Consider the following 25,824-nt stretch of genomic DNA (forward strand, 5'->3'; position numbering starts at 1 on the left):
ATGTCCAGCTCCCCAGCGATCGATCCGGCCATGGATTCGGCATGGCGAACCGACATAGGCACGCTTTGGACTGCAGCCGTGGCCAAACACAACCAAAAAGTCGGCATCAAGTTCAAACTCGATCAATCCAAGGCCATGAATACGCCATGGAACAGTACCACCATGCAGGCCACCTTGAACCGGCTGACTGCCGAGTTCGAAAAGGAACGTGACTCGCTTGGACACTTCTCAGACCGCATCAAGGGCCCGCTTCAAGTTACGCTCAAGGCTGCAAAGGGGGCGGCAGAGGTCATTCTTCGAACCGCGAGTACCATCGGCGCCATTGCAGGGAGCGTGTTTGCGCCGGCGCCGATCATTGCGGAAGCTTTGGTCTTTGTTTTGAGTGCGACGCAGAAAGTGTCGAGCCAGCTCGACGAGATCAAAAAGTTCTTTGAAGTCACAGCGAACTTCTTCCGGCGTCTGTCGGTGCTCGAAGGAAGGCTGCCGGATGGACCGCAATTTGGCCAGCAGCTTGTCGACGTGTTTGACAGGCTTCTCGGCTTCATTGTTGATGCCCAGATCTTTGTCGGTCGCGGCAAGTTCATGAACTTCTTCAAGGAGCTCGCCAAGCCATCAACGCCCTTGTCCGACGCGCATGCCTTGTTTCAAGAACAGCTCACTCGACTTGACCAAGCGGCATTGTATTGCACTCTAGGCATCTCAGTCGACATCAATAAGAACGTCGCCGACCTCCGTGCCTCGGTGGACCTGGTCATCGACGATACCCATCACATTGTCGGGCAGATCGATGGACTCGGAACCAATATCGTCGACCTGCAGCTGCAAATCGGTAGTTTCAGACGAGACTTTAGCACTTTCTCTCACGAGATACGTCACAAACCCAAGACAGAAGATGTCAGCAAGCAGATCGCGGATGCCGTCACGGTGGACCACGCCAGCTATCAATCCAACGTTCTGAGAACCCTCAGGGCGTCATTCAACGTTGGAGATACGGAGAGCATTCACCAGAGACGGTTGACCAGGATGTTGTCTTCACGCCTCCCTGGCACCTGCGAGTGGATTCATCACCAACAGGCCTACCATACCCTCCTTGATGGAACATCGCAGTTCCTTCTGCTGCGAGGTGGCCGTCACACCGGGAGAAGCATGCTGTCTTCCTTTATTTTTGAGCATCTCAAGACCTCCAAACAGCAACTTCCCATCAACAAGAGCGGAACACAGACTGAAGCGGCAGGTATATCGGTTGCCTACTTCTGTTTCGGCCAAGAGTTTGGAGGCAGGAATTCCATTGACGACATGATTCGTTGCTGCGTTATCCAGATCGTCGAACAAGACGCCGCGTATCGCAAGTGGGCCATGGATCACTGCCTCGGGCAGAAGTCTCGAGGAGAGAGTACCAACCCAACATGGGACGATCACTTTGAGGCTAGATTCAAACCATCGGAGGGCAACTCACATCAACCCTGGCTGTTCCTAGTTCTTGACGATGTCGACATTTCCGAGTCAAAGGACCATCTGCTGAAGTTCCAGACAAGCATTGAAAAGAGAAAGTTGAGAATCAGTCTCATCCTTACCACAAGCTCGAATATGGAGATCGACATTCCGGAAGAGTCGAAGATTGTTCTGGGGGCTGGTAACACAAACGGTGAAAACCACGATCTGCGCACCTTCACCAAACATCTCGCCATGAACTTGTCCCCATTGAACGACCTTGCACCCGAAACACGGGAAAGCCTTGTCAATGGCGTTTGTGAGAAAGCAACCAGTAAGTAAAAGGTCGATTCCCCAACCCATTATGCCGATTCTGACCATCTTCTCCACAGCCTACTTGTATGTGGATTATGCTCTTCGACGATTTAACGTCCTTGGCGGCAGTGACTTGTCTCCATTGAACACGCTCAAAACGAATCATGTGGAGATATACGGGGATCTCTTTCATGAATGCATCGATCATCGAAACGAGCAAGAACAGACCCAGCTCCATTGCCTCTTCACTTGGCTAGCTCTCTGCAGTGACCAACCACTGTGCTTGGGTACCGCAAAAGTGTTGCTAAAATTGGTTTCCCAATGGAACATCACCACGGATGCGGAGGAGGGCAGCGAAGGAAAAGGGGAAGCCAAGTCCCGTGACCGAGTCGGCCTTGCAGCTGGGAATAGGCTTCAAGTAGAACTCGCCGGCAACTTATCCCTGTGAGTGAAGCATGGTCACTTCGTGGCTCGTGTGGAATTACTTATGCTAATTAAACGACCAGTCTTCTTTCTCGGTCAGCTCCCATGTCCAGACACGGTCAAAACGGTGGCCAAGCGGGCGACGACGACTTGATTCAGTTCCGACATCCTGCGCTTCAGACATACTGGCCAACAACAACATGGGCTAGTCTTCCGGCTAATGTCCTCATGTTCAAGATGCTCTCGCATGTTCTTACTGAAAATACCGATGTCAGGGAACAGAAGGACAAGAACCATGAGCAGCTTGTGTATCAAGCTGCCACCCTTTGGTTTAAGTTCTTACGGGCGGCTTCATCGCAATACTTGCACGTTGATTCTACAATGGATTTCCACCAAATGAGGCCAGAAACGGCACCACCGCGAAGCATCATGGCGATGACACCGCCGCGCAGCATCATGGCGGGCCTCGCGACGAGCCGTCGAGCAATCGCGCCAATCTCCCGCAATCAGAAGACTATGACTCGAACCAGTGTTGCCGACCACATCAGTTCCCCCCGGGAAGGTCTAGTGAGGAGGTCACAACGCGCACCGGTTTCAGAGCACGAGGCATCGGGACCGCAACGCGTAACGTTCTCAAGGCCTGAGGGTCCAACCAACGAGAAGAGTCGACCGGCTGCTGTTGTTGCAAAGACCGTGGTACGAGGAATAGCTCGCGTCTTCAGCAACGAGAATGGTGCATTGAAGACCCTGGAGGTCAATGTACCCGAAGTAGATTGGGGGAAATGCCAATCTCTGCTGGGAACAAACTTCGATGAGATCCGTGGAACATTGAGGATACTCTCGTACTGGCTGCGTTTAGTCGATGGGAGTGACTTGACCGGCCTGTCTGAAGGACCTCGAGACTGGCTCAACGCGATAGAACCAGAGAGGGATGACCCAGAGCCTCATTGCAGCATCCTCGAACAGTTGGCGGCGCGCCATAGCGACAATTGGGGAGCGGCACAGTTCCCGAGCAGCGCATACAACTCGTTCCGGTTCGCCCATCAAGCGTTGCGCGATCGAGATACTTACATATCGCAAGGGCGGGGACCCTACCCCCAGCACTCTGAGCCTGAAGCACGCGCGGAAGCAATCCTTGAAGTAGGAGAAGGATTGAGAACAAGGCTGAAAGGACGGGACGATGAGAGTGAGAGGGTGAAGACCGCCACAGCCAGTGTTGCCATCGCGATGGCACTGCGGTATGACGGGCTCTATGAACCAGCGTTGACAGAGGCTCTCAACGCGGCCGAGATAATTGAGGGACAGGATGAACATGGCAGGACAGTCTTCAATGCGTTCAAAAACGCCTACGACGGGGCCATGAGAGCGCGAGATGACGAATCAGACACAACGCCCAAGACCAGCATCGTTGACTACGAAACACTTCTGCAACAGCTCATGGGAAGTGGAAACTCCTTTGATCTGGGAAGCAAGGAGGCCAAGATTCGCTTTGACGTTTACAATCGTATTGGGCGAATCTGTTATGGAATGTCAGAAGACAAGACCGATCTGGCGGTCGAGGCCGGTGCTAATTCCCTCCCGGAAAAGGCGCTGGAAAAGAAGGGGTATCTCGAGGCGGCTCGCGTGGCATTCGTTACAGCACTTGGGACAAAAGAGGAGGGCCGGAACATGATACGGACCTATTGGTTAAAGGCCAAGGTTGAGGCTCTTCTTCAGGATGACAAGCGTGCTCTGGAGAGCGTCAAGAAAGCCGTCGAAACTGCCAAGAAGAGCGAAGAGGAGAGCACAACGGTCTTTTTTGACGAGCTGGTTCATGAGTTGAGCAAGGGCCAGAACGGACCAGAAAACGTCATTCAACTCCTGGATCTCGTGGGACATGCACAGCTTGTCAAGGGCCCCATGGCAGAAACACACTGGCGAATCCACAAAGCAGCCAAGAAACAGGGCAGGTCAGCCGCTGAGAAGATTAAAAAGACTTACGCCGAGGCTGTCAACCGCCTGATCGAAGGGGAGGATTCTTCGGCACAGATGCTGTCGACCTGGTGGGCCGATTACGTGCGTTTAGTGTGGGCAGGGTTCCAAGCGGACGCGGCAGAGGAAGCAGAGGAGATTCTACGTCGAGCCCTCCGCGTAAAAGTTGCTGGGAGCGTCGATACTACGATTCGTATTGGCTGGCGGCTGGCAGACATGTTTTTGGAGCAGTTCTTGGGTTTTGCGAAAGATAAACAAGAGCCTGTCGAGTTGAAGAATACTCTGGCCAAGAAGCAGGCGGTCCTCGACAAGATGGAGGACCTGATGTCTCAGTTGCAGGGGCTTCAGGCCGACTTCGAGCCTTACCAGTCTCAGATCAGCATCCCACTGTCCATCATGCGGCGCAAGCTCAGTCCAGCTTTGACCTTTTTCGAAGGCGCCGATCAGACCTTTCGAGGATGCGTCAAGACGTTGACGGACGAGCACCAGGACAACGACGCCCCGAGTTTCCAGGTACTTGCCAAGGTCTTATGCCTGGTGCCTGGGTTGAAGAAGCACGCAGAGATTGCGGCCTCCTGCCAGTTCTACATCATCGATGACCAGCTATTCACGGGAGAAACTCAGTCCCCCGTGACTTGCAGCTACTGCGAGAAACGCGTCGGCGGGGATGCCGAGACGGAGGCCGTTTATCTCTGCTGCTATTGTACGAACACATTGGCCTGCAAGAGCTGCTATGACAACAAAGAATCTTCGAGATCAAACAAGACCACTGGCGAAGAGATAGATGATGTCGTGCTGCAACCCGCGTGTCGACCCGAGCACATGTACGTATCAGCCCGTGGCGACAACTGGGGTGGAACGAGGGACGGCAAGATGATTATCAAGGGTGAACAGGAAAGAGAGCTTTCTTTCCAGGAATGGCTGGACGAGCTCAAGGGAGAATGGGACGTTGCATGGCAGAAGTCCTGGGGAGAGTCTGCACTTTGAGTTGCTGATCGCGAAAGGAGTATAGAAATGCATGAATTTGCAGTGCTTTGATTGGGCATTGGGACATTGAATTTTGCAATCTTCTCTTTCAGCCCACAAGACAATACAATATAGTCCACACTCTCTTTGACCCAAAGTATGTAGGGGACTGGTCTGACTGAACAAAAGACAAACAGTAGTCAAGAACAGAGCCCCATAATCGGTGTCTAGACACCTTCGAATCGAAACAAAAATGCCGCTAGAACAGCCGCGGGAAGAGCTACAATCAAGGCCCCCAGAGAAGTGCCACCTTGAATGTCTTCCTTCACATTGGACCACAATACACATGCTAGTATACTAGCCGCCATGGTGGTCATGAACATCCAGAAGATCGTCATGCGGTTCGGCCCCTCAATAATGTGAACACCGTATCCATAACAAGCCTCATCACCGTCGATGACTCTCTTACCCAGCCGCAACGGGAGGCGGGGAAGCCAATCGTGGCGTGCCACGTTCAATTCCCCCTCGCCATGATCCAGGTAGTGTAGGAAGATCTCTGGTGGCATGGGAGGAAGTGGCTCAAGCGGTTTGGGAACGTATTCATAGTCGCTCATTGTGTGTGGTGGGATGCTCTCGGGCCTGTTGCAGATTGACACATAACCGTGTTTTCGATTCCAGAGTGTGAACTAGACAGGAACAAGAATCTTAGCGTGATGGAGGGAGGGTGCCTTTTACCAGACAACACTCACCTGTACGAACTCCAACGTCACTGGCTTAATAAGAAATCTCAATCTAGAGCGCAGGCCACGAGTGCCAACATACGCCTCCTTCATCTTGAGAAACCCAGCCATGTCAGACTTGATTCCAGTCAGGTCAACCTCTGTTAGAGTCTTGTAAATGCCCTCCGTGTTGACACAGAGAGCAAGAAACTTCGAACGGGCCTCTTCAGACGGCTGATTTGTGGCAACGCTCTTCGGCGGAGCTGCATCTATGGTTGGAGTCGAGGTTGGGGTACTTGGAGTTGATGGGCTGCCTAGAGTGCTGGAACTGGTGTCGCCATCACTGCTATTGCTGGAGTCCTGCGTGTCATGGTGGCCATCAGGTGTCGTTATCGCTCTTGTACCCTCTTCAGACCCATCGGTGCTCTGCAGCCTGTGGCTACGGGATTCTTCCAAGCCAGTGCCCAGTGGGATGGGATTCGTCAGGGAGCACGCGAGGTTCTCGAATTGTTCCGAATTGCGAACGCTGAGGTCAGCGTACATCTCAACACCGCAGTCCTTGAAATGAGTATCAGATCCTTGTTTTCGCCATCCGAGTCGATTTCGAGGTCAATAAGAGAGAAGGTGGTGTATAGATTTAATACTTACGCAAGTCCACTCCACGCGGCGATACCCTTCCTTCAACCTGGGCCTCGTCATTCTGGCCAACCATGAAGTACTAGATAGAATTCTCTTTGCTGAACGAATGAACTTATGGCCAAAGCTTCTGTCGATTCCGGGCATCTGTGTCGAGGGGGCAGTGTTCTCTGCCGCCCCGAGCATCCGCGTCCCGTCGGCGGAGTTGCTAGCTAGGCCAAATTTTCTGGTAGGATTAGAGCCGTTGGTTGACTCCAGATCTTCTCTTTCAGGAGTTGTGGGCGTTACTGGCGGCAAGTGGAGGGACTTGTCAGGGTCGTCTTCGTGAGACTCGAGTTGTTCGTTGATGGTCAAAGACTCCATACCTGTCCCCGTGCCCCAATAGCTCTCATGGTTCGTAACACTATTCGACCCATCGGGGTATGGTGATTCCACAGTAGCCTGGTGGATTATCTCCTCCACATCGGTGTTGAACCCGTCTAGGACACGGTCCAGAAGTAGCCTGATGTCCTTCTCCTGGCTGCCTGATGCCGTCTTCGCTTTTCGGGGTTGTGCCTCAGGGGAAGCGACGAAATCAAAGATGTTTGATGACATTCGAAGCAGATCTCGCTCAGAGAGGTGAAATGCCAAGGCTTCCCTGAGCTCTGTTGTCTTCCCTTGGCGCCTCCGGTCGAACATGTACCATGTCATCAAACATGCATGATTCCAAACAAACAGGGATCGCTCCATATGGTGAGCAGCATCTTGGTAAAGTTCGAGCAGTTTCTGATCACCGAGGAACTCTCGTGTCAAAAAGTCAGCAACAGACGTTCCGAACCTTCTTGGTTCTGGCTCTGGATGGCTGAGTGGCCCCATGCCTTCGGTGACAGGCGGGTCAGGCTCAACGCTATACTCATGTGGCTGCTGGAGGCCATGGTGGGTGCATGGGCGAAGATGGCTCTTGAGCGATATGGAGCCGGGTTTATCGTTTTGGTCTGAACGATCAGCTCCTCCACCGATCACGGAAGATGCGCTTGTTCCCCCACGCGAGAAGCCTTTCTTGAACCATAGTGAGCCTACGGCTTCGGACTCATCATCACTGGATGTGCTTGAGCTCCATTCATACGTAAAAACATGGGAGCTCGTCTCGAGGGCCGGATTAACTTCTCTCTGTACCCAGGATCGCAAATGCCGGATTGTGGGCGCTTGTCTGACGCTCTCAAATTTGACTTGCCAGATGCCGTGTTCCGCATCCAAGACAAATAGCATTGCGTCTGGGCTGTAGATCGCAAGCCCTTTGACTATATCGGGCAAGGCTAAGTCAATACGTCTGTCATGTTTTGTCCTCATGTCCCGCACCGCTAGTGGTGCTTGCCTACCAACTGAGGTTAGCCAAGATTTGCCTTCGAGGGAGGATAAATTGATTGGATCGTCTTGTTTCACGTACGCATTGAACAGTTGCACGATATGACCATTTTTAGACCATTCCATCCATCCAGGTCCAGAGACAGTACTATCCGTCACCTTGTATTTCCGAGTGAGCTTGGGTGGAACATTTTCAGTGTGCCAGCAATACAGGTCCCCCCGATCATTCTGTGCAGCCAAGACAGTAAAAGATCGATGCCATGACAGACGAATGATTGGGGACTTTATCTTTGAGATCGAGAGTTAATATAGAATAGTAAATCGCGGAGCCAGGCGAGTAATGAGAATGGTTCCATTGTGGTAGCTTTCGTGTGCTGGGTTAGCATGGTGCACTTCATGTTAATCATTGACTCACCCAATTGCAAGCTTGTCGCGGCTGAATGCGGCAGAGAGTGATGAAATCGGGCTGCTGATTGTCTCGGCCGAGACATGCTCCGCACTAGACAGCTCAAAGAGAGTGATCTTGCCCGTGACAGACCCTTGATAACCCCGGTGTAAGTCATCCACTAGTCTACCAGTTGACGATGAGGGCAATCTTACCGAAGCCCAATACCCCCTTGTTTACCCATGCTGCCGCCGTTAGGCCCTCGTTAGAAGCCAGCCGGGTCAATTCACTGCCAACAGATAGGTCCCAGAATATGCCGACCTCCGATTCATCGTAGCTGAATATGATGTCGCGAAGGAAATACTGGTTATGAGCGTCAGAAACGAGCAGGCAGATATTGGCTGAATGCCCTTGGAGAGTTTTTTGGGTCTCAAGAGAGTCCCGGCGACAGCAGATTATCGAATTGCCCTGTGCATATGCGAAAAACGAGGCTGTCGCTGCGCAGGGTTGGAGATTGTTCGGCAACGGGTCGTGCGTGGGGGCCTTCACTGTCGTGGCCATCGTTGCAAGAGATAGGGGGAAAAGAAGAATATTTGCTTCCTTATTTTTATCGGGGAACAAACTAAATAAGCCCATCAATCGCAGGGGCTGGCTATAGTTTTGCTTTGTTGAATTGTCAGGCGTCTGTGACTCAGCCTTAAATCAGCCTTGGATTCGACAGGGGAAGTTGCACTTTCTGCAAGCGCTCATGAAATTAGATGGCGGTGTGATGCTAAGGACAGGGTTTTACAGCCACATGGCTTGACAAGGCATTTTGAGGGGTACATAGGTGCCGGCACATATGCTCTTATGGATCGGGGTGATGTGTTGGCTGTTTATTCGACTACAGTGGCCGATAAGGCTCAGCTGGGAGGCCATTTCTTGATAGTAAAGCGCCCTATTGTTTCGTTGTCAGTGCAGAATACAGTCGTTCAGTATGCTCTTTAACATCCAGCCAAGTAATGGTGTCAATAGCTGCTTAATCTAGCGTTTGATAGTACGATATCCGATCCTCGGGAAATGAACAATGACGTTGCCAGCCGGGCTGTCCTCCCTCCACCGCAACCTCACGAAGTGACAGAGTCACCAGACGTCCAACCACAGGCTCTTTACCATAGTCACCGGGAACCACAGTCACCAAGTCACCTTTTGAGAGCCCAAGGAAATTGTCAACCTCGACACCGCGTCTTGGTAACCCTGTGCTCACTCGCGCAACTTCATGGGCTTCCCCCACAGTAGCAAGACTCATTTCGCCATAGCCGATTTGCTCGACTCTGTTCTCCCATTCTTCCATCTTGTGGAATCCACGTAATATTTCGGTCGCGGATGGGACAAATGCTCGAACTGTCCAAATCTCGACGTAGGCGTGGAAGTCGGCGAGGCTTGGCTCTTGACCCAGCCAGAAGCGGCGCCCATCCGCGAGTTGCTCTTCGATGAATGCGGCGTGTGCTCGTAGTTGACTCTTCAAATGCGGTATTTCGGCTTCAATGTTTTCAATATCCATAAATCCTTCAAAGAAATTTTTTCGATCGGCCATTAGATTCGTAGGAAAGTCTCGTTTATTGACTCCAATGGCGAGACCAGAACTCGAGATATGGAGAGGCCTGTCAGACCACTCTGACAAGGCGACGCACAAGCTTCGGCTGCCGCCTGGATATATGATCGGGTAAGGGTACCGCTCTTCCAGTTCATCCGCAATTAATCTGGAATCACAGTAGATATCTACTCCGATTTGCATAACCGGTGTTTTACGGTATCCTCCGGTCAGCGCAGTGAGGATTGGCTTGGGCACGACCAGTTCGGCATCCACGGATTTCCATTGTAGTGATTTTAGCCCCAGAATGAGCCGAACTTTTTCACCAAATGGTGATGTCGCGAAGTTATGAAGAAAAATAGTCGACATTGAGAGGGATAGTGAAGGACGTGTTTCATGGCCATGCCAGGTCCTCTGTGGCACACTCAGGTTCTATTATATCACTCAGGGCATGGTTGATCATACCATCATGGAGTTTATATCCGATATCTCCATGGTGGAAAACCAATCAATAGCTTTGCACTCTTCCGTTCCACCCTCTCCTGACTTCTAGGAGGACGAGTTAACCCGACTCGGGTCATGAGTTGGTCCGTATTCTCCACTAACATCTCGGCGGGGGGAGTCCCTCTTTCCGTCTATATATGTTAGTGGGCAATGTAGCTTATGGGGATGGCAATGATTTTCTCTGGAAATCCCTTTGTGAAGGACTGCTCGACAACTGGGTCATAACTACAAACATGTGTCTAGCCCATGGTTGTTGCTTACAGCCTCCTCAACCAGGTTAGGCTCCTTTGGGCATCAATTCTATGTGGATGATAATAATACGGAATGTCAAAGATGCTCTCATTTCCAGAACTTCTTCTTGCCAAACGTTTCCCTGGCCCACCAACGAAGCTGTATCCATTCAATCCTATCCAATGAGCAACATCTGTAACTGGTGTAACCATCGCCTGATGCGACTCATTCCAAAGTACTGGAGGAGAGACTATGTCGAGGACTCTCGGGAAATCTCCAGCATCAATGCGGAAGCTAAGAAGGGTTGCAAAATTTGCAGGCTGCTCCGAGAGAGCCTAGTGGCTCTTCAGGCGAGTGTTGATGATGACAAGTGTCGCGTCATGACTATTGCGATTCCAACCTTGGATCAACGCCAGTTTACCCTTCGATTCCGATACTCACCTAGTTCTGGAACGCCGTCCAGAGTATTCACATTTTGTTTGCAAGGTACATGTCACACTCCTATTCCGCCGTGGAGGCGAAGAGGCGTACATAACACGGTAGAATTTCTACTGGGGGCCGTTGTTATGTAGATCACCTCACGCTGACACGAACTGCAGGAGATAATTCTTGGATGCTAGAGGGCCCAATCGACGCCACTGTAAACCATGGGTACCAGGCTCAAAGGGCAGGGGCCCTAGCCTTTTTACCCACTAGAATCCTAGATACGAGGCAAGACGAATGCATTCAGCGAATCCGTGAGTGGATATTCCGCTGCAACAACCAACACCCAACTTGCTCGCATCAAGGACTGGCAGGCTCTCATCTTCCATCCCGCGTCATCGACGTTGGCTGCCCACCAAAACTCTACGAGTCCCATGGCGAAAGAGCCCACTACATGACGCTCAGCCACTGCTGGGGAGCATCTCAACACTTTGTGACCACATCTGAGAACATCCAAGATCTGCGAGCTGAAATCCCTTGGAAATCGCTTCCAAAAACATCCCAGGATGCAATTTTGATCACCCGAAGCCTGGGGATCAGGTTCCTCTGGATAGACTCGTTGTGTATTATACAAGACAAAAGGTACTGCAACATTGATCTACTCACCCTTTAGATCATCGGGCTGACTTCAGATTTCCAGGTCGGACTGGGAGCTGGAATTGGCGAAAATGGGTGATAACTACAAGAACTCATTTCTCACTATCGCTGCTGCTTCAGCTGTGGACGACCAGTCGGGCTTCCTTGGTCCCAAGGAGACTACCAGCGTTCGGGATTTACCTCCAATACCAGGCCTCCCTGCAGGCCTGATGGTTCGAGAGGTTTCAGAGGAAGCAGGTAGTGGTCGACAAGATGAATTTCGCGAGCCACTATACACACGAGGCTGGGTGCTACAAGAGCGGTTGCTTTCCCCGAGGATTTTGTCGTTTGGCTCAGCAGAGCTGAGATGGGACTGCAACGCGTCGACATTCACGGAAACTGGGCATTCGCCTCCGGAAGACACACAGATGACCTATCGGAGAGACTTCTTTCGAATAGCTGCCGACAGTTCTAATTCGCTGCCTACTGCACACAAAGAACACAAGATATCGGCGATATACGAGTGGTGGCATCAGGCCCTCGTCCCGGCGTACACGAAACTGAAACTTACTAAACAAGACGACAAGCTACCGGCTTTGTCAGCCATCGCTGAGGAAGTTAGAGTGAGGACGGGGGACGTATATCTTGCTGGCCTATGGAAACACGATTTACACCGTGGTCTTCTATGGATGTGCAAGTCTAGCGCAGGGCAACCAGAGCAAGGCTGCCTTCCGGATAGGTATCGTGCTCCGTCATGGTCCTGGGCATCGATAGAGTCGTCGTCCATTATTTCTGAACAAGTGGCTCCGTCGCTACGTTTCGACGCTAGGATACTCGACGCGCGGTTTGAAGGGCCACGCGCCGATGACCCCGAAAGGGCCCCATCTGGGTACATAAGAGCAGAAAGTCTTTGCTTTGAAGCAACCCTTGAAGCTAGCCTCGCTTTAGAGACCAGCCAGGGACTGAATGCCCCGTTCTCACTATTAGGGCCACTGATGGACTCAGCGTCCTGGAGATTCTTCCCTGACGTGCCTCTAGAAGCGGTATCTTTCCAATTGAGCAACGGGGAAATTTGTACGACTCTGCAGAGGTCCAACACCAATAAGCTTCACCGCCAACTTCCAGTCTTTGGGACGGTTTGGTGTTTTTTGGTGACCTCCTTTGTCAGCGGGAGGCTTGGATTCATGGTCTTGGGAAGATCGAGCCAGCAACATGACAGTTTTGAAAGACTCGGGCTAGCCAAGATTCATCATTTACAATTCATCCCTGGCTGGCATGAAAATGTACCACGACGAGAACTAGTTATACTTTAGTCTCTTAATTATGACCGCAGGATGGAACTCATTAAAAGACATGAAGGTCCAGAAATGCTAGCGTCTAGGGGTTGAAACCTTGGACGAAGACTATCTCCTGCACCGAGCAAAGTGCCTCTCGGGTTTCGCGTCACATTTCTGATAGACGGCAGCCAAAGGATCAGCTGATGAACAATAGCCCAGAAAATACGCCGGTGGTGCATTATCTTTATCCACCGGTCGAACACGAATCGACCCCTCGCCAATGAAGCCTACCTCGGTCGTCCGGACACAGCGTCACATCTTCTACCAGCCTCTTGGCAGATGCTGTCCGTCTAACCTTTATCGTCTTTGTGATACGGATGGCCAGGAGAGAGCGGAATCTGCGGGGTCCGGGATGTCACCCTGCATGACAAGGAACAACCACCACCCGTGATTCCGTGCAATCTAACGCCCCGGATAGGCTTAGCTGCTCAAGTAGCTCCCTGATCGCCTGCCAACCAAAATAGGCCGGCTGGACTACGGAGGTATTGCATTAATGAGTACTTAAGTATTTGTGCGCTTGATGATCCATTGAAATACCTTAGCAAATTGACAATCACTCACTGTCTACTACGAGATACACAGTGACAACTGAGACCAATGGCGCCACAATGTAAGGTGTAGAACACCACTCTTGATCTCATCACTAATGAGCTTTTCACAGCCCTCGCTCAGCAGGTCAGAGACCGCATCAGCCTCCCTGTTGGTCTGCCTTCAGAGAACCCCACCTCGTCTGTATGGCAATATCCTCCCGCCGACATTGCAAAAGCTCAATCGTCCACTCTTCCTCCAGTCACTGATGTTGCTATCATCGGGTCGGGTATCACTGGTACGAGTGTCGCCCATACGATGTTGAACCACCCCTCTGCCGCCGGGCTACGCATAACCATCTTGGAGGCCCGCAATGCCTGCAGCGGCGCCACGGGTCGCAATGGCGGCAACCTTGTTTCCGATACTTGTGGGCGATTTGAGGACCTCGTCAATGCCTTGGGAGTTGGGGAAGCTACAAGGATTTTGCGCTTCAGCGAGACGAATATCGCAGAGCTCAAGGCACTGGTGAGCCAGCTTGGAAAGGAGGAACGTGACTTTATACAGCTCCGAGAAGTCAATGCCACGGATGTTGTGATGGATCAGAAATCCCTGGAGGAGGCCAAACGTTCCCTGGCGTTACTGCAGGCTACGATACCCGATACCATCCTCAAATACGGCATGACAGAGGATCAAGACATCATTAAGGTACGCTGCCTGATGAGAGCAGGCTTATGACAAATGCTTAATCAGAAGCTAACTCGTGTTCCCGCTTGACAGAACGAATACATGTATCGTGATGGCCTTGCCTGCTTTACTCAGGAAGGCGCATGCGCCCTCTGGCCTTATCGACTGGTCACTATTCTTCAGAAGCGTCTACTGGACTTGCATCACGGTAGATTCTCCCTCGAGACGAATACGGCCGTCACTTCAGTTTCCTATCAAGGCACATCCCTGGATGAACCTGAATACCTACTGCAGACAACACGAGGACCCATCAAGGCCAAAACAGTTATCCACTGTACGAATGGCTATGCGTCTCATCTACTACCAAGCCTGACTGGTAAGCTCTACCCATTGAGGGGTACAATGTCGGTGCAAGATCCTGGGGCTGCTTTCCCTCGAGTCGGCGACCGATACTCGTGGACACAGATGCACGAAAGCCGCTATGAACCCGAGACGAAGCGACTCACAACTGGACTCTATTATGCTCAGCAAAACACCTTAACTGGGGATATCTATATAGGGGGAGAGAGTCAAGAAGTTGAGAACTTGTTGACAAGTGATGACTCTACGGTTGCGACATCTGCCAAAGAGAACATCTCATCTATCATCCCAAAGATTTATTCAGGCGCTGATGACGCTCGAGCGAAGATGGTCTGGTCTGGAATCATGGGCTTCACAACGGACTGGTTACCCATGGTTGGGAATCTTGGGCAAGCTGGTATGGGGCAGGCCTCCAACGAGTGGATAGCAGCTGGGTTCAATGGTCATGGTATGGATAAGTGTTGGTTGACTGGCCAGGCTGTTGCTAGAATGGCTTTGGGTGAGGAAGTGCCTTCGTGGTTCCCCAAGTCTTACCTCCTCACTTCAGAGAGGCTTAAGTCTTGCACTTTGGACGCTTCGGTGGCTTTGTTCCAGGAGACCTTTGTCGACGCCTCTGCCAAGATTTGAGAGACCGTGAGGATGTTTTATTCTTATTGCTTGGGCTAGTATGTTAAAAAAGAAAAAATCAACAATTCATTGCTTGTATCTGTGCCATGGCTCTCTATTGGTGACAACTGTTTTGATCGGAACCACCTTTTTACGACCTTACTGTCCAAATAATGCAGCAAATAACATAAAACGAGTGAATTCCGAGTCAAGGCTGGGCATTCATAATCGGCGAGAGTCAGAATAGCACAGCCAGGTCATCTGGCTTTAGCCAGTGGCGGCATCTCTCTTCACTTGGCGCAATAACATAGTCACATGCGTTCCAACAGTACAGCATTGACGCACCAACGAGAAATGGTACGACAGGCAACCAGGTAAGAGTGCAGGCATGATGGATTTCCATTGTTGCCAGCGAATTAATTGCTGTGGGAATGCCTTCTCAAGCCGAAGGGGCCTCCCATAGCATACCTTGTTCTTCATACACACCTCCATCGAATTCCCGGGGATTCCCAGGCGCCGGTGTACAAATCTTGCATACCCTTTTCCAACCTTTCTTCTCATAAAATGACACTGCATTCATTGTGCTCTCAAGCCAGATGGGTAACCTCTTGGATACGGCCACCTCCATTAGACGACTCAGAAGTCTACTGGCAGCCCCATGACCTTGGTGGTTGGGGTCCGTGGAGACATAGACCAGATCTAAAGGTTCAACAATTAGACAGCTTCTATACCGAGCCCGGGCATATTCTTACGGATGTACGGTCGCTGACCCATGCTCTTGACCCGGGCGCCCTCTGCGATAGCAAGATAATTTGATTGCCAGCTAAGGGCCTCGCTGTCAGAAGAAACACTATCGCTGGCGGTAGGATCAGCTTTTGGCTGGATGTCTGATTCCTCAGCCTCCTGATCGACTGTGTGAGGGTCAATCACGTCCCAATTGATGAAGCTCAGAATCCGGCCATCGTCGTGCCTGGCAACCAATGTCGTGTCGGGCCTTTTTTGTATAGAATGTTCGATAGAGATTGTAAAGTAGGCTTGCAATTCTTGTCGACGTTCGGGTGTGGGAAATTGGACAACAACAACGGGGTTGTCGGCCATTGATGAGACGTAAATCTCACCGAGGCGTCGAGCTTCAGATGGCTGGGGGGAGTTGATGACGACCATGATTGAGATTGCTACGATATAGCGACAAATGCCGATACTGTTGACAGTTTGCTCTTATGCTGTGTGTTGCTTCGTTCGTGGTTGAAAATGCCCCCTGCGACCACAAAAGCTAACCACAAATGGGCATTACAGGCGACAAGCCATTTCACGGTATCTACCAAAAACTACCGGCTCGCTCTGCGTCGCGATTGCAAAATATTGGCTGCTTTCGGAAAAGTGCTCTTTTACCCCGCAAGATCGAATTTCGCACGGCAAGAATCCACGGACGATTAGATGGGATGGTTAGTCCGGGGTAACGTTGTCAAGCCGGCCGGCCTATTCTTTGGCGTGTGATTGGCCGGGCTGAAGCGAGTTGATAAGTAATCTCTCAAACTACCGGTCGTGGAGGTCACACTTCGTAACCCCCTGATATGCTATCTACGTAATCCACCGGCTCGCGATTGTTGCAGACCCTGCGATCGTTTGAGACCCTCGAAATATTAATATTGCAGATGAATGGCGGCTCTGGATCAATTGCTTCTCCCAGAACCATAGATGATGGGCGAAAGCACTTCGTCAAGCAACACTGAACTGTTTATCACTATGGCACCCTCGAGTCAACCCGACCAAAACCCTCATTTTTGGGCTCCGGGAACGGTAGTTATAGCAGATCGTGAGCAACCCTATCCTCAGCGCGCTCTCTCGATCCATCAGCTAACTATTTACGAGGCGACGAGCTCATCAACGGCGCGATCTTGCATCCAACTCCGACAGACGACCCGAATGACCCCTTGAACTGGAGTACACTGCGAAAAGCCGTCAACTTCGCCCTCGTGTCTCTATATGTCCTGCTCACCTTTGTTCAGCTCGACATTGGATTCACAGCCTGGGAGCAAATGCAGGGGGAACTGAGATTCTCAGTTGATCAGCTCAATGGATCTGCCGCTGTCAATTATGCCGGCTTGGCTGTGGGCTGTATCCTTTTTATTCCTTTCGCCTACAAGTATGGACGGCGTCCTGTCTACCTCTTCAGCGCACTGCTGCAGTTTGTCGGCTGCATCTGGTTTGCAACGACAAAGAACATAGGGGATTCATATGGAAGCAACCTGATTTCTGGACTCGGGGGCGCCATAAGCGAGACCATTGCGCAGATGACCATCGCCGACCTCTTCTTCGTTCATGACCACGCATCCATGAACGGATGGTACCTCTTCTCCACCTTCACCGGCGCCTACCTTGGACCCGTGGCCTCGGGATATATCGTCGAGAGCCAAGGTTGGAGATGGATGTGGTGGTGGTGTGTCATTCTCTTTGGGATCAACCTTGTCTTGATTCTTCTGTTCTTTGAGGAAACCAAGTTTACTCGTGTTCTTACGGGCTCACACGAGGTTGGCCCTGACCAAGGCGAGAGAAACGAGTCGACAGACACCTCTCGAGATAAGCAGGCCCAACTGCAGCAGGTTAGCTCTGCTGTTCAGCTGGACTCTCAGCCTCGCAAAAAGTCATACCGCGAGCGCCTTGCGTGGGTCACCAAAACTGATGGCTCCATGCTACACGACTTCTACCAGCCCGTGGTGGTCCTGTTCACCTTCCCTGCAGTTGCTTACACGGCTGCCACATTTGGTACACTCTTGGCGTGGTTTGCCATTTTGATCTCTACGCAGTCAACCTACCTGTTTCTTCCGCCCTACAACTTCACTGCGGTCGGCGTAGGGTTGATGAACCTCGCCCCGTTCGTCGGCTCGCTCCCCGGAGTCTTCTTTGGCGGATACCTCAACGACAAATCTATTGTGTGGCTGGCCAAGAGGAACAACGGCATCTACGAACCCGAGATGCGTCTCTGGCTTGCCCTTCCGATGGCCATCATCACCCCGGCTGGCATTCTTGTATTCGGCTTGGGGCTGAACAGTGTAAGTCTCAACTCCCCACTGTCAGGTTACTACTCAGTCGCTTATTCTACGACCTAGGGAGCTTCATGGCCTGTCCTTGCCGTCGGCCTCGGCATGTTTGCATTTGGTCTCACCGTTGCCGGCGACGTTGCACTCTCCTACTCGATGGATTGCTATCACGATGTAGGTACTCAGCCCCTCAGAGCCCAGAAAGAGAATCTAACACGGGCCATAGATTGTCGGAAATGCGTTGGTTGGTGTCGTCTTTGTTCGCAACGTCCTCGCCGTGGTGGTTTTGTTCGCCCTCACCCCCTGGACCAACGCCATGGGCCTCAAAGGGTTGCACATCTTCATCTCTGTCGTCTGCTTCGTGGTGCTCCTCCTTCCTGCGGCATTGCTTGTTTGGGGTAAGAAGGGAAGAGTGGCGACCAGGAACGCTTATATGAAGATGTCACAGCAGCAGCCGACGGGACGCGACTTTTCTTAGCCTAGCTTTGACGGCTGTCATGTTGAGAACTCTGTCGCCTTCCCAGGCATAGGGAAAGCTCAGCTTCTTCCTCCTCTAATTATCCAATATCCTATATCGTTTTACTCAAACTTCATATGACACAAGTTATACGCCACCTCAAGCAGCTAAACAGTGAGGCATTTTATCAAGCAATTCCCAAGATCCTTAGCTTCCTAGCCTTCTAGCACAACCTGGCAGTTTGGGCTCATTGTTTGCTCTCCGCGGCAAACACTCTCAGGCTGATCCTGTCACTATCGGCCGTTCCAACCCGGCTTCTGGCTTCTGGATCTGCCGATATCCGGTCCATCAAAAGACGAGCTCACTAATCTTGCTCTTCTTTTCCCTCCGTCAAATCTGTCTAATACGGCCGAGGAATTCCTATCATAACGATGAAGCCAACACTTGACGTAATGTCGCCGAGGAACGCGGATATCTAAGACAAATACCCTGAAGCCAGGTCCGTGTCGGGGGATTATTCCCGATACCCGGTAATTAATCGATTTTTTGTTCGGTTTGCGTATCCTTTGAGCGGAGCTTCACCGACAAGTTGCGCGGAGCGGAGAGTTGTTGTCGCTTGTAGCGGGGCCGCGGCGCGCGGCGACTTTACAGATTGATAAACACCGCCCTGGAGCAAACAGCCCCTTTGTGGGTTATATAAAAAACGTGGACAGTCTGGATGAAATTTCCTCCTCTATTGTATCTTATCAGTGATATCTTGAATACATTGACTACTCTCTTTATCCATCTTGCATCTTTCACTAGACCATGGGTGCATCGTGCTGTTCAAACCCCAATGGGGATAAGCCATCCCCTGCCTCGCCTCCTGCAGAGCACAATGACAGTCACGAGCACTCGGGATGCTGCGGTGATGATCATGGTCACCATTCCGATCACGATGACCATGACGATCATGATGGCCATGCCCACGATGGATGCTGTGGTGATGATCACGACCATGAGTCTCACAACGACGATCATGGCCACGCCGGATGCTGTGACGACTCTGACTGCGCCAGCGTCATGTCCACTGCTTCGACTTGCTGTGGCTCTGAAGAGCGCTGTGACGGTAAGCTGTGCTACCTAAAATTCCACCGTGTCACCTCTAACACGTCCCTCTAGAAAAGTGCATCCAAAACGCAGCAGCACTCGAGTGTGCCAAGGCTTGCGAAGGCGATCCAAGCCACGACAGTAAGTCCATATCCTCCTACCCATCCGTATCGTGGGCTAACTCAAGTCTAGAATCCTCGGATCATCCTCACGAACACGACACGACCGGACACCAAACCGGAGCTGCCTGCAACACCCACCTTCAAGCCGCCTTCGATCAGTACAGCAGCTACCTCGAACAACTCCGCTGCATCTGCCGAAGCGTAATCGATCGCGATGCCGATACCTGCTGCAAGGGCCACAAGTCCACCCCGAAGAAGAAGCATGCCGGTCACAAGCACAAGCCACGCCCCGTGATCCCGACCTTCAAGCCTTCTGGTAGCGGTGTCAAGACCAGTGACCCGGAAAAAGCAGATGGCGCCGAGACTGTCAACTTCTTGGTCAGTGGCATGGACTGCACTACTTGTGCTGACAAGTTGATGCGCGTGTTTGGGTCCATGACTGGTGTCTCTCAAGCTCGTGTCAACTTTGTCATGGGGAATGGAGAGTTCAACGTTGATACTTCCATCACGGATGCAGATGAGGTTATTCGCTTTGCTACGACGGCTAGTGGTTTCACTCTAAGCAAGGTGGTTGGCGGCAACTATTTCCTCGATGTCTTGGTCTCTTCGGCAGAGGGAAAGAGATTGGTTGATGAGCCACCTCGAGGCGTGACTGACGTCCAAGTTCTCGACAAGTCAACCGTCCGTCTCTCCTACGAGCCAACTGTGGTCGGTGCCCGCGATCTCTTTTCCTCCCTCGAGGGTCAGTGCCAGGGTCTAGCACAGCCTCGCAGCGACCCTCAACTTGAGAACAGTCGTCGCCGACTCTGGGACCAACTCACAAAGACTGCTCTGGCAGCAGCTCTCACCATTCCCGTCGCAGTTGTCTCCTGGGACGAAGGTCTAGTTGACGACAAGACCAAGGGAATCATCGGTCTTGTGCTCGGGACCCTAGTCCAGATCATCGCTATCCCCGAGTTCTACCGGCCTGCTATCAGTGCCCTTTGGTACAGCCGCGCTGTCGAAATGGACATGCTGGTCGTCATGAGCATCAGCGCAGCGTACATCTACTCTGTCATCGCCTTTAGCTTCAAGATGGCTAGCAAGCCACTAGATGAAGACGAGTTCTTCGAGACCAGCACCATGCTTGTCACCTTGATCCTCGTCGGACGCCTCATTGCTGCCTTTGCGAGAGTCCAAGCCGTCGCTGCGGTCTCGTTGCGATCCAAGCAGAACACCACCGCTGTCCTTGTCGCTAAAGATGGTGATCGCGAACTTGACGCTCGCCTGCTTCAGTACGGTGACCAGTTCAAGGTTCTTCCACATTCACGTGTGCCTACCGATGGATTTGTTGTTTCTGGACAGACCGAAGTCGACGAATCTATGCTCACTGGAGAATCTCTTCCTGTCCTCAAGAAGAAGGGAGATGACTTGATCGCTGGAACCGTCAATGGCGACGGCATTGTCGTCGCTCAGCTCACTCGTCTGCCGGGAAAGAACACAGTAACCGACATTGCCCAACTTGTCGAAGAGGCTGCCAACTCCAAGCCCAAGCTCCAAGATCTCGCCAACAAGGTCGCCAGCTGGTTCGTCCCAACCATGGCCGTCGTCGCTGCCATCACCCTCGTCATTTGGGCCGCTGTCGGCATCGAGGTCCGTGGCTACAGCGGAGGAAAGACCATCGGAAACGCCATCACGTATGCCGTGGCCACACTCGCTGTCGCATGTCCTTGTGCCCTCGGTCTCGCAGTCCCCATGGTCCTGGTTGTCGCCGGCGGTATTGCGGCCCGGGGCGGTGTCATCATCAAATCTGCCGAGACGACTGAGCGTGCTCGAAAGACCACCGACGTCGTTTTCGACAAGACTGGTACCATCACCGAGGGTGAACTTAGTGTAGTTGAGCAAGTGATCCTTGGAACAGATCAAGATGAGATTATTGGCCTGGCAAAGGCCCTCGTCGCAGGAGGCAAGCACCCTGTGTCGGCTGCAGTCGAGAAACATTTGAGTGAGCAGAGCGTCAAGGGCATGACTGATGTGTCCAATATTCGGGTTGTTCCGGGTGCCGGTATCGAAGCCGACTACAAAGGATCCAGACTCCAAGCTGGAAATTCTCGATGGACTGGCACCGACAATGTGCCAGAGGTGGTTCGTCTTCAGCAAGCTGGCCTCACTACCCTGGTGATCACCCGAGACTCCATCCCTCTCATCGTCTTTGGTCTCAAGGTGCAAATCCGTCCTGAAGCCATCCGCGTCATCGCCAATCTCAAAGCCCGCAACATTGCCGTTCACCTCGTGTCCGGTGATCAGACCATGGCTGTCAAGTCCGTCGCAGCCACAGTTGGCATCCCCCCGGAAAATGCCGTCGGTGAACGCACCCCGCCTGAGAAGCGTGACTATGTCGCCGCTCTCATGGAAGACAAGTCCAAGTATGTCGTCTTCTGCGGTGATGGAACCAACGATGCTGTAGCTGTTGCTCAGGCCAACGTGGGCGTTCAGATGGGCGGCGGACTGACCAGCAGCGACGTCACCCAGGGTGTGGCTGATGTGGTTCTCATGAATGGCCTTGAGGGGATTCCTTTCCTGCTCAATGTCAGTCAGGCGTCTTTCAACAGGATGGCTTTCAACTTCATCTGGTCTGGTGTGTACAACGTTCTCGCCGTCACCATGGCCAGTGGCGCTTGGGTCAAGTTCCGCATCCCGCCCGCGTATGCTGGTCTGGGCGAGATGGTCAGTGTCATTCCCGTGATCCTGGCTGCCGTGTCCATGTTTTTGTTGAACCTCAAGACCAAGGTCAAGGACATTTGATCAAGAGAAGGGACGAGGGAAAGGGGGATGATAGTAGCTCAGATAGACGGTGTAGACATATCTTGAAGACTTCAATACAGTACACATTCTAGCAACGTTTATCAGATTTCAGGCACGTAAAGGCGTATATCCGATGCGAACGTAATGGAGACGCTGGTCGGAGCAAACGAGCGAAAATCACTCGTGAACAGTTCAAAGCCGGGTCCCATTCCCTCGTTTATTGTGCCATCAATATTTCACGCTACCATAAATGCTTCAGGAGCTAACGCCAACACCCTCGCTATTGTTATGCTGATATGATCTTCTGCGTCTCCATCATAACGGCCCGCACCTGGTCAACTGTGCGGAAGCACGAAAAAACCTCGGTGATGTCCACATCTCTCGGACATACCTCTGCCGGATGTTTTTCGTCAGGCACAAACTCTACGTTTGTACAGTCCTTCCCCGGCTCGCATCCTTCGTGGCCTTGGTTGTGTAACCGAGTCTGTCTTTCCGCAAACGCATCGCTCAACTTCAGAAGACGCCCCAGCTCCTGTCTCAAGCTTGCTCGTATGAAGTCCCCATAGCTTTGGCCATCAAGGGCCAATTCCACCATGGCGGCCTCATCTGGTGGCTGGCCAAGGAGAACTTTGATGGGTTTACCGCTACTCGCTGACTCGGCAGCGATACGTTTCTGGTGGAGGAAAAAGTCGCCGTATGAAGAGCTAATACTTGACATTAATGAACCGAGGAGATAGACGTTTCTAGACGTCCCAGGGTTCGTATCCCACGATCCGAAACAAGTGTTGCACTCCAGGATGGACTTTGCCGACCGTATTGATTGTTGTAGAACCTTTAGAACCTGGAATGTCTCAAGGGAATCTTCAACTGAAGAGAAGTGCTGATTCACCAACTCAACGCAACTGCATTTCTTTGTTGAGAGGCTGGGAGTTGTGTCTCGCTCCGGTGTTTTTTGACCGCATTTGCCCGGGCCATGATGAAGCAAGCAAGGGCTTTGATGATCTTGCGGTGAAGTGGGAGCCTCGTCCTCATCTATCGGTCGGGACTGAAAGAAATCGTGTCCAGGTGAACTGTTTCGGCCACCGCCAAAGTCCATGTTGAAAGGCGGCAACTGAGCGGTAAAGTCTCCAAAGATGTCACCCATTGGCTGGTCAAAGGTGCTCATGTTGATGAGGTCGTTCGGCATCGAAGCAGTTGTAGAGTTGACATCATGACGAGGCTGCCGCACACGAGGTCTCCCCATTGTCCTGACAGGCGAATACTCGCATTCCAATCCAAAGTGCGAACATCTCTCACACAGCGGAATGTGTCGCGAACACCTCACTTTGCGCTTCCCTATGGGGAGCCCTGTTAGTCTGCGAGCTCGGCGGAAAATTCGTGGGGGGACATGAACTGACTGCAGGGGTCACAGGCACGATGGCGGGACTTGTCGGTATTTGTGCGGGGGTCCATGTCACGCAGCTGAGAAGGCCGCTACAAGGCGGGTTCTAAGGTTGGCCATCAAGGTAGAAAGGCTGATAATGTCAGGATATCCCAGGCCCTCCAGCGACGTCAGGTCAGGTCGGTGCGTGTGCCGTGCCGGACCGCGGAGCGGAGACTTTTCGAAAAGTCGCCGCGGTGTGGAGACTTCATTTCCGACGGTCTCCGAGTCACGTGAGATTCCGTGATCAAACACGACGTGAACAAAGGAGCTCGTGATGGTGACGTCGGTGAGAGATATCACTTGAGGTATGGTTTTACTGCGCGGTTGATACTTGTTTGACCGTGCAGCACGATATTTGCTACCCAATCAAGGTTGGGTCCCCTGTAACGCGTCAAAGATGACACAACCACCAAGTCGCACCATCGTGCCACCCTAGACCATCAAGACGCGTCCGCTCGAGAGACTCGCGATGGGTTCCAGGGAACTCGAATCCAGTGGGATAAAGTTCTTAAAAATTAAATAATGATAGCCCCATTTTCTCCAAATTTCGTGGTCCAGAAGGGAATTGTAGTGGTTCTGCAATGGAACGTGGGTTGTCTCGTCCCTAGTATTCGCATCAACTGAATCAGGGTCTGTCAGAAGCCTTCATTTTGCACAACCCAATCGTTCGGAATAGCATTTAGACTATTAATATTCCTTTAAACACAAGAGTTTATTAAAATGTACAATCTCAAGGCGTAGTTGTAATTACCGAGAAGTGTCTCATGTACTCTTAATCCTATCAGAGCATTTCAACTGCAGAGTCAGTGGCATGGCCATTGGTGGTGCTGGAATACTTAGGGAAGAAGATAGGCTTTTTGAGCATGATACAATGGCAAGCGTATGTGAAATAATAATGAAAAGCCTGCAAACAGATCTTTAGCATGTCTCTGGCTTGCTTCATCAGAGTACAGCCATCACGGGCATGAGGATTTGTGCGCTGCCCGCTGAGAAGCTAAAATATCATTTCACCCGACAAGGGTAACTTTGAAGGCACATTTGGCACATTTATGCGAGGGATCTATTAACAATGCTCTATCAATGATGGTCTATGTCTCCTCAGTGTTGTCGTGAATCTGCTGGATGCGCCAACTTCAGCGCCGTGATACAACGGCCGCCAACAAAATGGTTATCTGGCAGGTAAAGACTCAGGAAAAATGGGCAGACTTTGAAAGAAGGACGGATTGATTATTGGAATATTGTATATCCATTAGGATCCGGCGTCGCTTGGGTCGTGATGAAGGTTGGTTGTTGGTATAATTTTCCGTGGCACGATAGGGACTATAACCACTATCTTCGCAACTCGACCTGGTACAACCTCGACACATAGCGAGATATCTTGATGGCTTCCATAGTGGATCGACAGTTGCAGTCTTGTTAATTTCGCATAAACCCCTGCAGGGGCAGTCCGAGGCTTCATGCGCTCTTTGAGACATGTTTTACATGTTTTACCAGAGCAGTTCATGTACCCTGAACAACGTTGAAGCTGCACACCACCCGCTGCACCAAAGTTAAACTCTCCACCCAGGGCGTCTGCCTTTGATTTGCACACCCGGACCCTTTTGGTAGCATTGTGACATGGGTGGAAAGTTACCACGCAGCCGGAACCACGATCAGAGTTTGAAACTTAGTCTGACAAGTCTTGACAGAGTTTAACAGCTAGCCTATGAGATAACGCGTCTGAGGGTATTCCAAATCATCAATTCCAGAATTCGAGTCAAAAGATATCAAATAACCATAAATCATTCATCAATTCTCATTCCGGCATCTCAAAGCGTCATTAACCCCCAAAACTCC

At 51.6% G+C, this 25,824-nt stretch overlaps 9 protein-coding genes across 9 annotated transcripts; 5 read left to right on the forward strand and 4 right to left on the reverse strand.

The window, feature by feature from the left end:
* Nucleotides 1-1,773, forward strand: LRP88_14770 (uncharacterized protein; the record flags this gene model as incomplete). The annotated part of the gene is made up of 1 exon (XM_083251105.1): nt 1-1,773. The coding sequence occupies one exon, from the start codon at nt 1-3 to the stop codon at nt 1,771-1,773; it is 1,773 nt and encodes a 590-aa protein (XP_083093140.1).
* A 501-nt stretch (nt 1,774-2,274) lies between these two features.
* On the forward strand, nt 2,275-5,127 carry LRP88_14771 (uncharacterized protein; the record flags this gene model as incomplete). Its single annotated transcript, XM_083251106.1, has 1 exon — nt 2,275-5,127. One exon carries the CDS (start codon nt 2,275-2,277, stop codon nt 5,125-5,127), a length of 2,853 nt encoding a protein of 950 aa, XP_083093141.1.
* Nucleotides 5,128-5,333: 206 nt separating this feature from the next.
* Nucleotides 5,334-7,709, reverse strand: LRP88_14772 (uncharacterized protein; the record flags this gene model as incomplete). Its single annotated transcript, XM_083251107.1, has 4 exons — nt 5,334-5,792; nt 5,856-6,094; nt 6,230-6,383; nt 6,474-7,709. 4 exons carry the CDS (start codon nt 7,707-7,709, stop codon nt 5,334-5,336), a joined length of 2,088 nt encoding a protein of 695 aa, XP_083093142.1.
* Nucleotides 7,710-9,208: 1,499 nt separating this feature from the next.
* LRP88_14773 (glutathione S-transferase family protein) lies at nt 9,209-10,132 on the reverse strand (the record flags this gene model as incomplete). Its single annotated transcript, XM_083251108.1, has 1 exon — nt 9,209-10,132. One exon carries the CDS (start codon nt 10,130-10,132, stop codon nt 9,209-9,211), a length of 924 nt encoding a protein of 307 aa, XP_083093143.1.
* Nucleotides 10,133-14,208: 4,076 nt separating this feature from the next.
* On the forward strand, nt 14,209-15,093 carry LRP88_14774 (NAD(P)/FAD-dependent oxidoreductase; the record flags this gene model as incomplete). The annotated part of the gene is made up of 1 exon (XM_083251109.1): nt 14,209-15,093. The coding sequence occupies one exon, from the start codon at nt 14,209-14,211 to the stop codon at nt 15,091-15,093; it is 885 nt and encodes a 294-aa protein (XP_083093144.1).
* Nucleotides 15,094-15,786: 693 nt separating this feature from the next.
* Nucleotides 15,787-16,236, reverse strand: LRP88_14775 (uncharacterized protein; the record flags this gene model as incomplete). The annotated part of the gene is made up of 1 exon (XM_083251110.1): nt 15,787-16,236. The coding sequence occupies one exon, from the start codon at nt 16,234-16,236 to the stop codon at nt 15,787-15,789; it is 450 nt and encodes a 149-aa protein (XP_083093145.1).
* A 582-nt stretch (nt 16,237-16,818) lies between these two features.
* LRP88_14776 (uncharacterized protein) lies at nt 16,819-18,591 on the forward strand (the record flags this gene model as incomplete). The annotated part of the gene is made up of 4 exons (XM_083251111.1): nt 16,819-16,888; nt 16,945-18,125; nt 18,183-18,287; nt 18,340-18,591. 4 exons carry the CDS (start codon nt 16,819-16,821, stop codon nt 18,589-18,591), a joined length of 1,608 nt encoding a protein of 535 aa, XP_083093146.1.
* A 786-nt stretch (nt 18,592-19,377) lies between these two features.
* Nucleotides 19,378-22,565, forward strand: LRP88_14777 (E1-E2 ATPase-domain-containing protein; the record flags this gene model as incomplete). Its single annotated transcript, XM_083251112.1, has 2 exons — nt 19,378-19,685; nt 19,802-22,565. The coding sequence occupies 2 exons, from the start codon at nt 19,378-19,380 to the stop codon at nt 22,563-22,565; spliced, it is 3,072 nt and encodes a 1,023-aa protein (XP_083093147.1).
* Nucleotides 22,566-22,851: 286 nt separating this feature from the next.
* On the reverse strand, nt 22,852-23,808 carry LRP88_14778 (uncharacterized protein; the record flags this gene model as incomplete). Its single annotated transcript, XM_083251113.1, has 1 exon — nt 22,852-23,808. The coding sequence occupies one exon, from the start codon at nt 23,806-23,808 to the stop codon at nt 22,852-22,854; it is 957 nt and encodes a 318-aa protein (XP_083093148.1).
* Nucleotides 23,809-25,824: the final 2,016 nt, after the last annotated feature.

Source organism: Fusarium phalaenopsidis (genome assembly GCF_050370095.1).
Source record: "Fusarium phalaenopsidis strain FUZ10S chromosome Unknown contig_32376, whole genome shotgun sequence".
NCBI lineage: Eukaryota > Fungi > Ascomycota > Sordariomycetes > Hypocreales > Nectriaceae > Fusarium > Fusarium phalaenopsidis.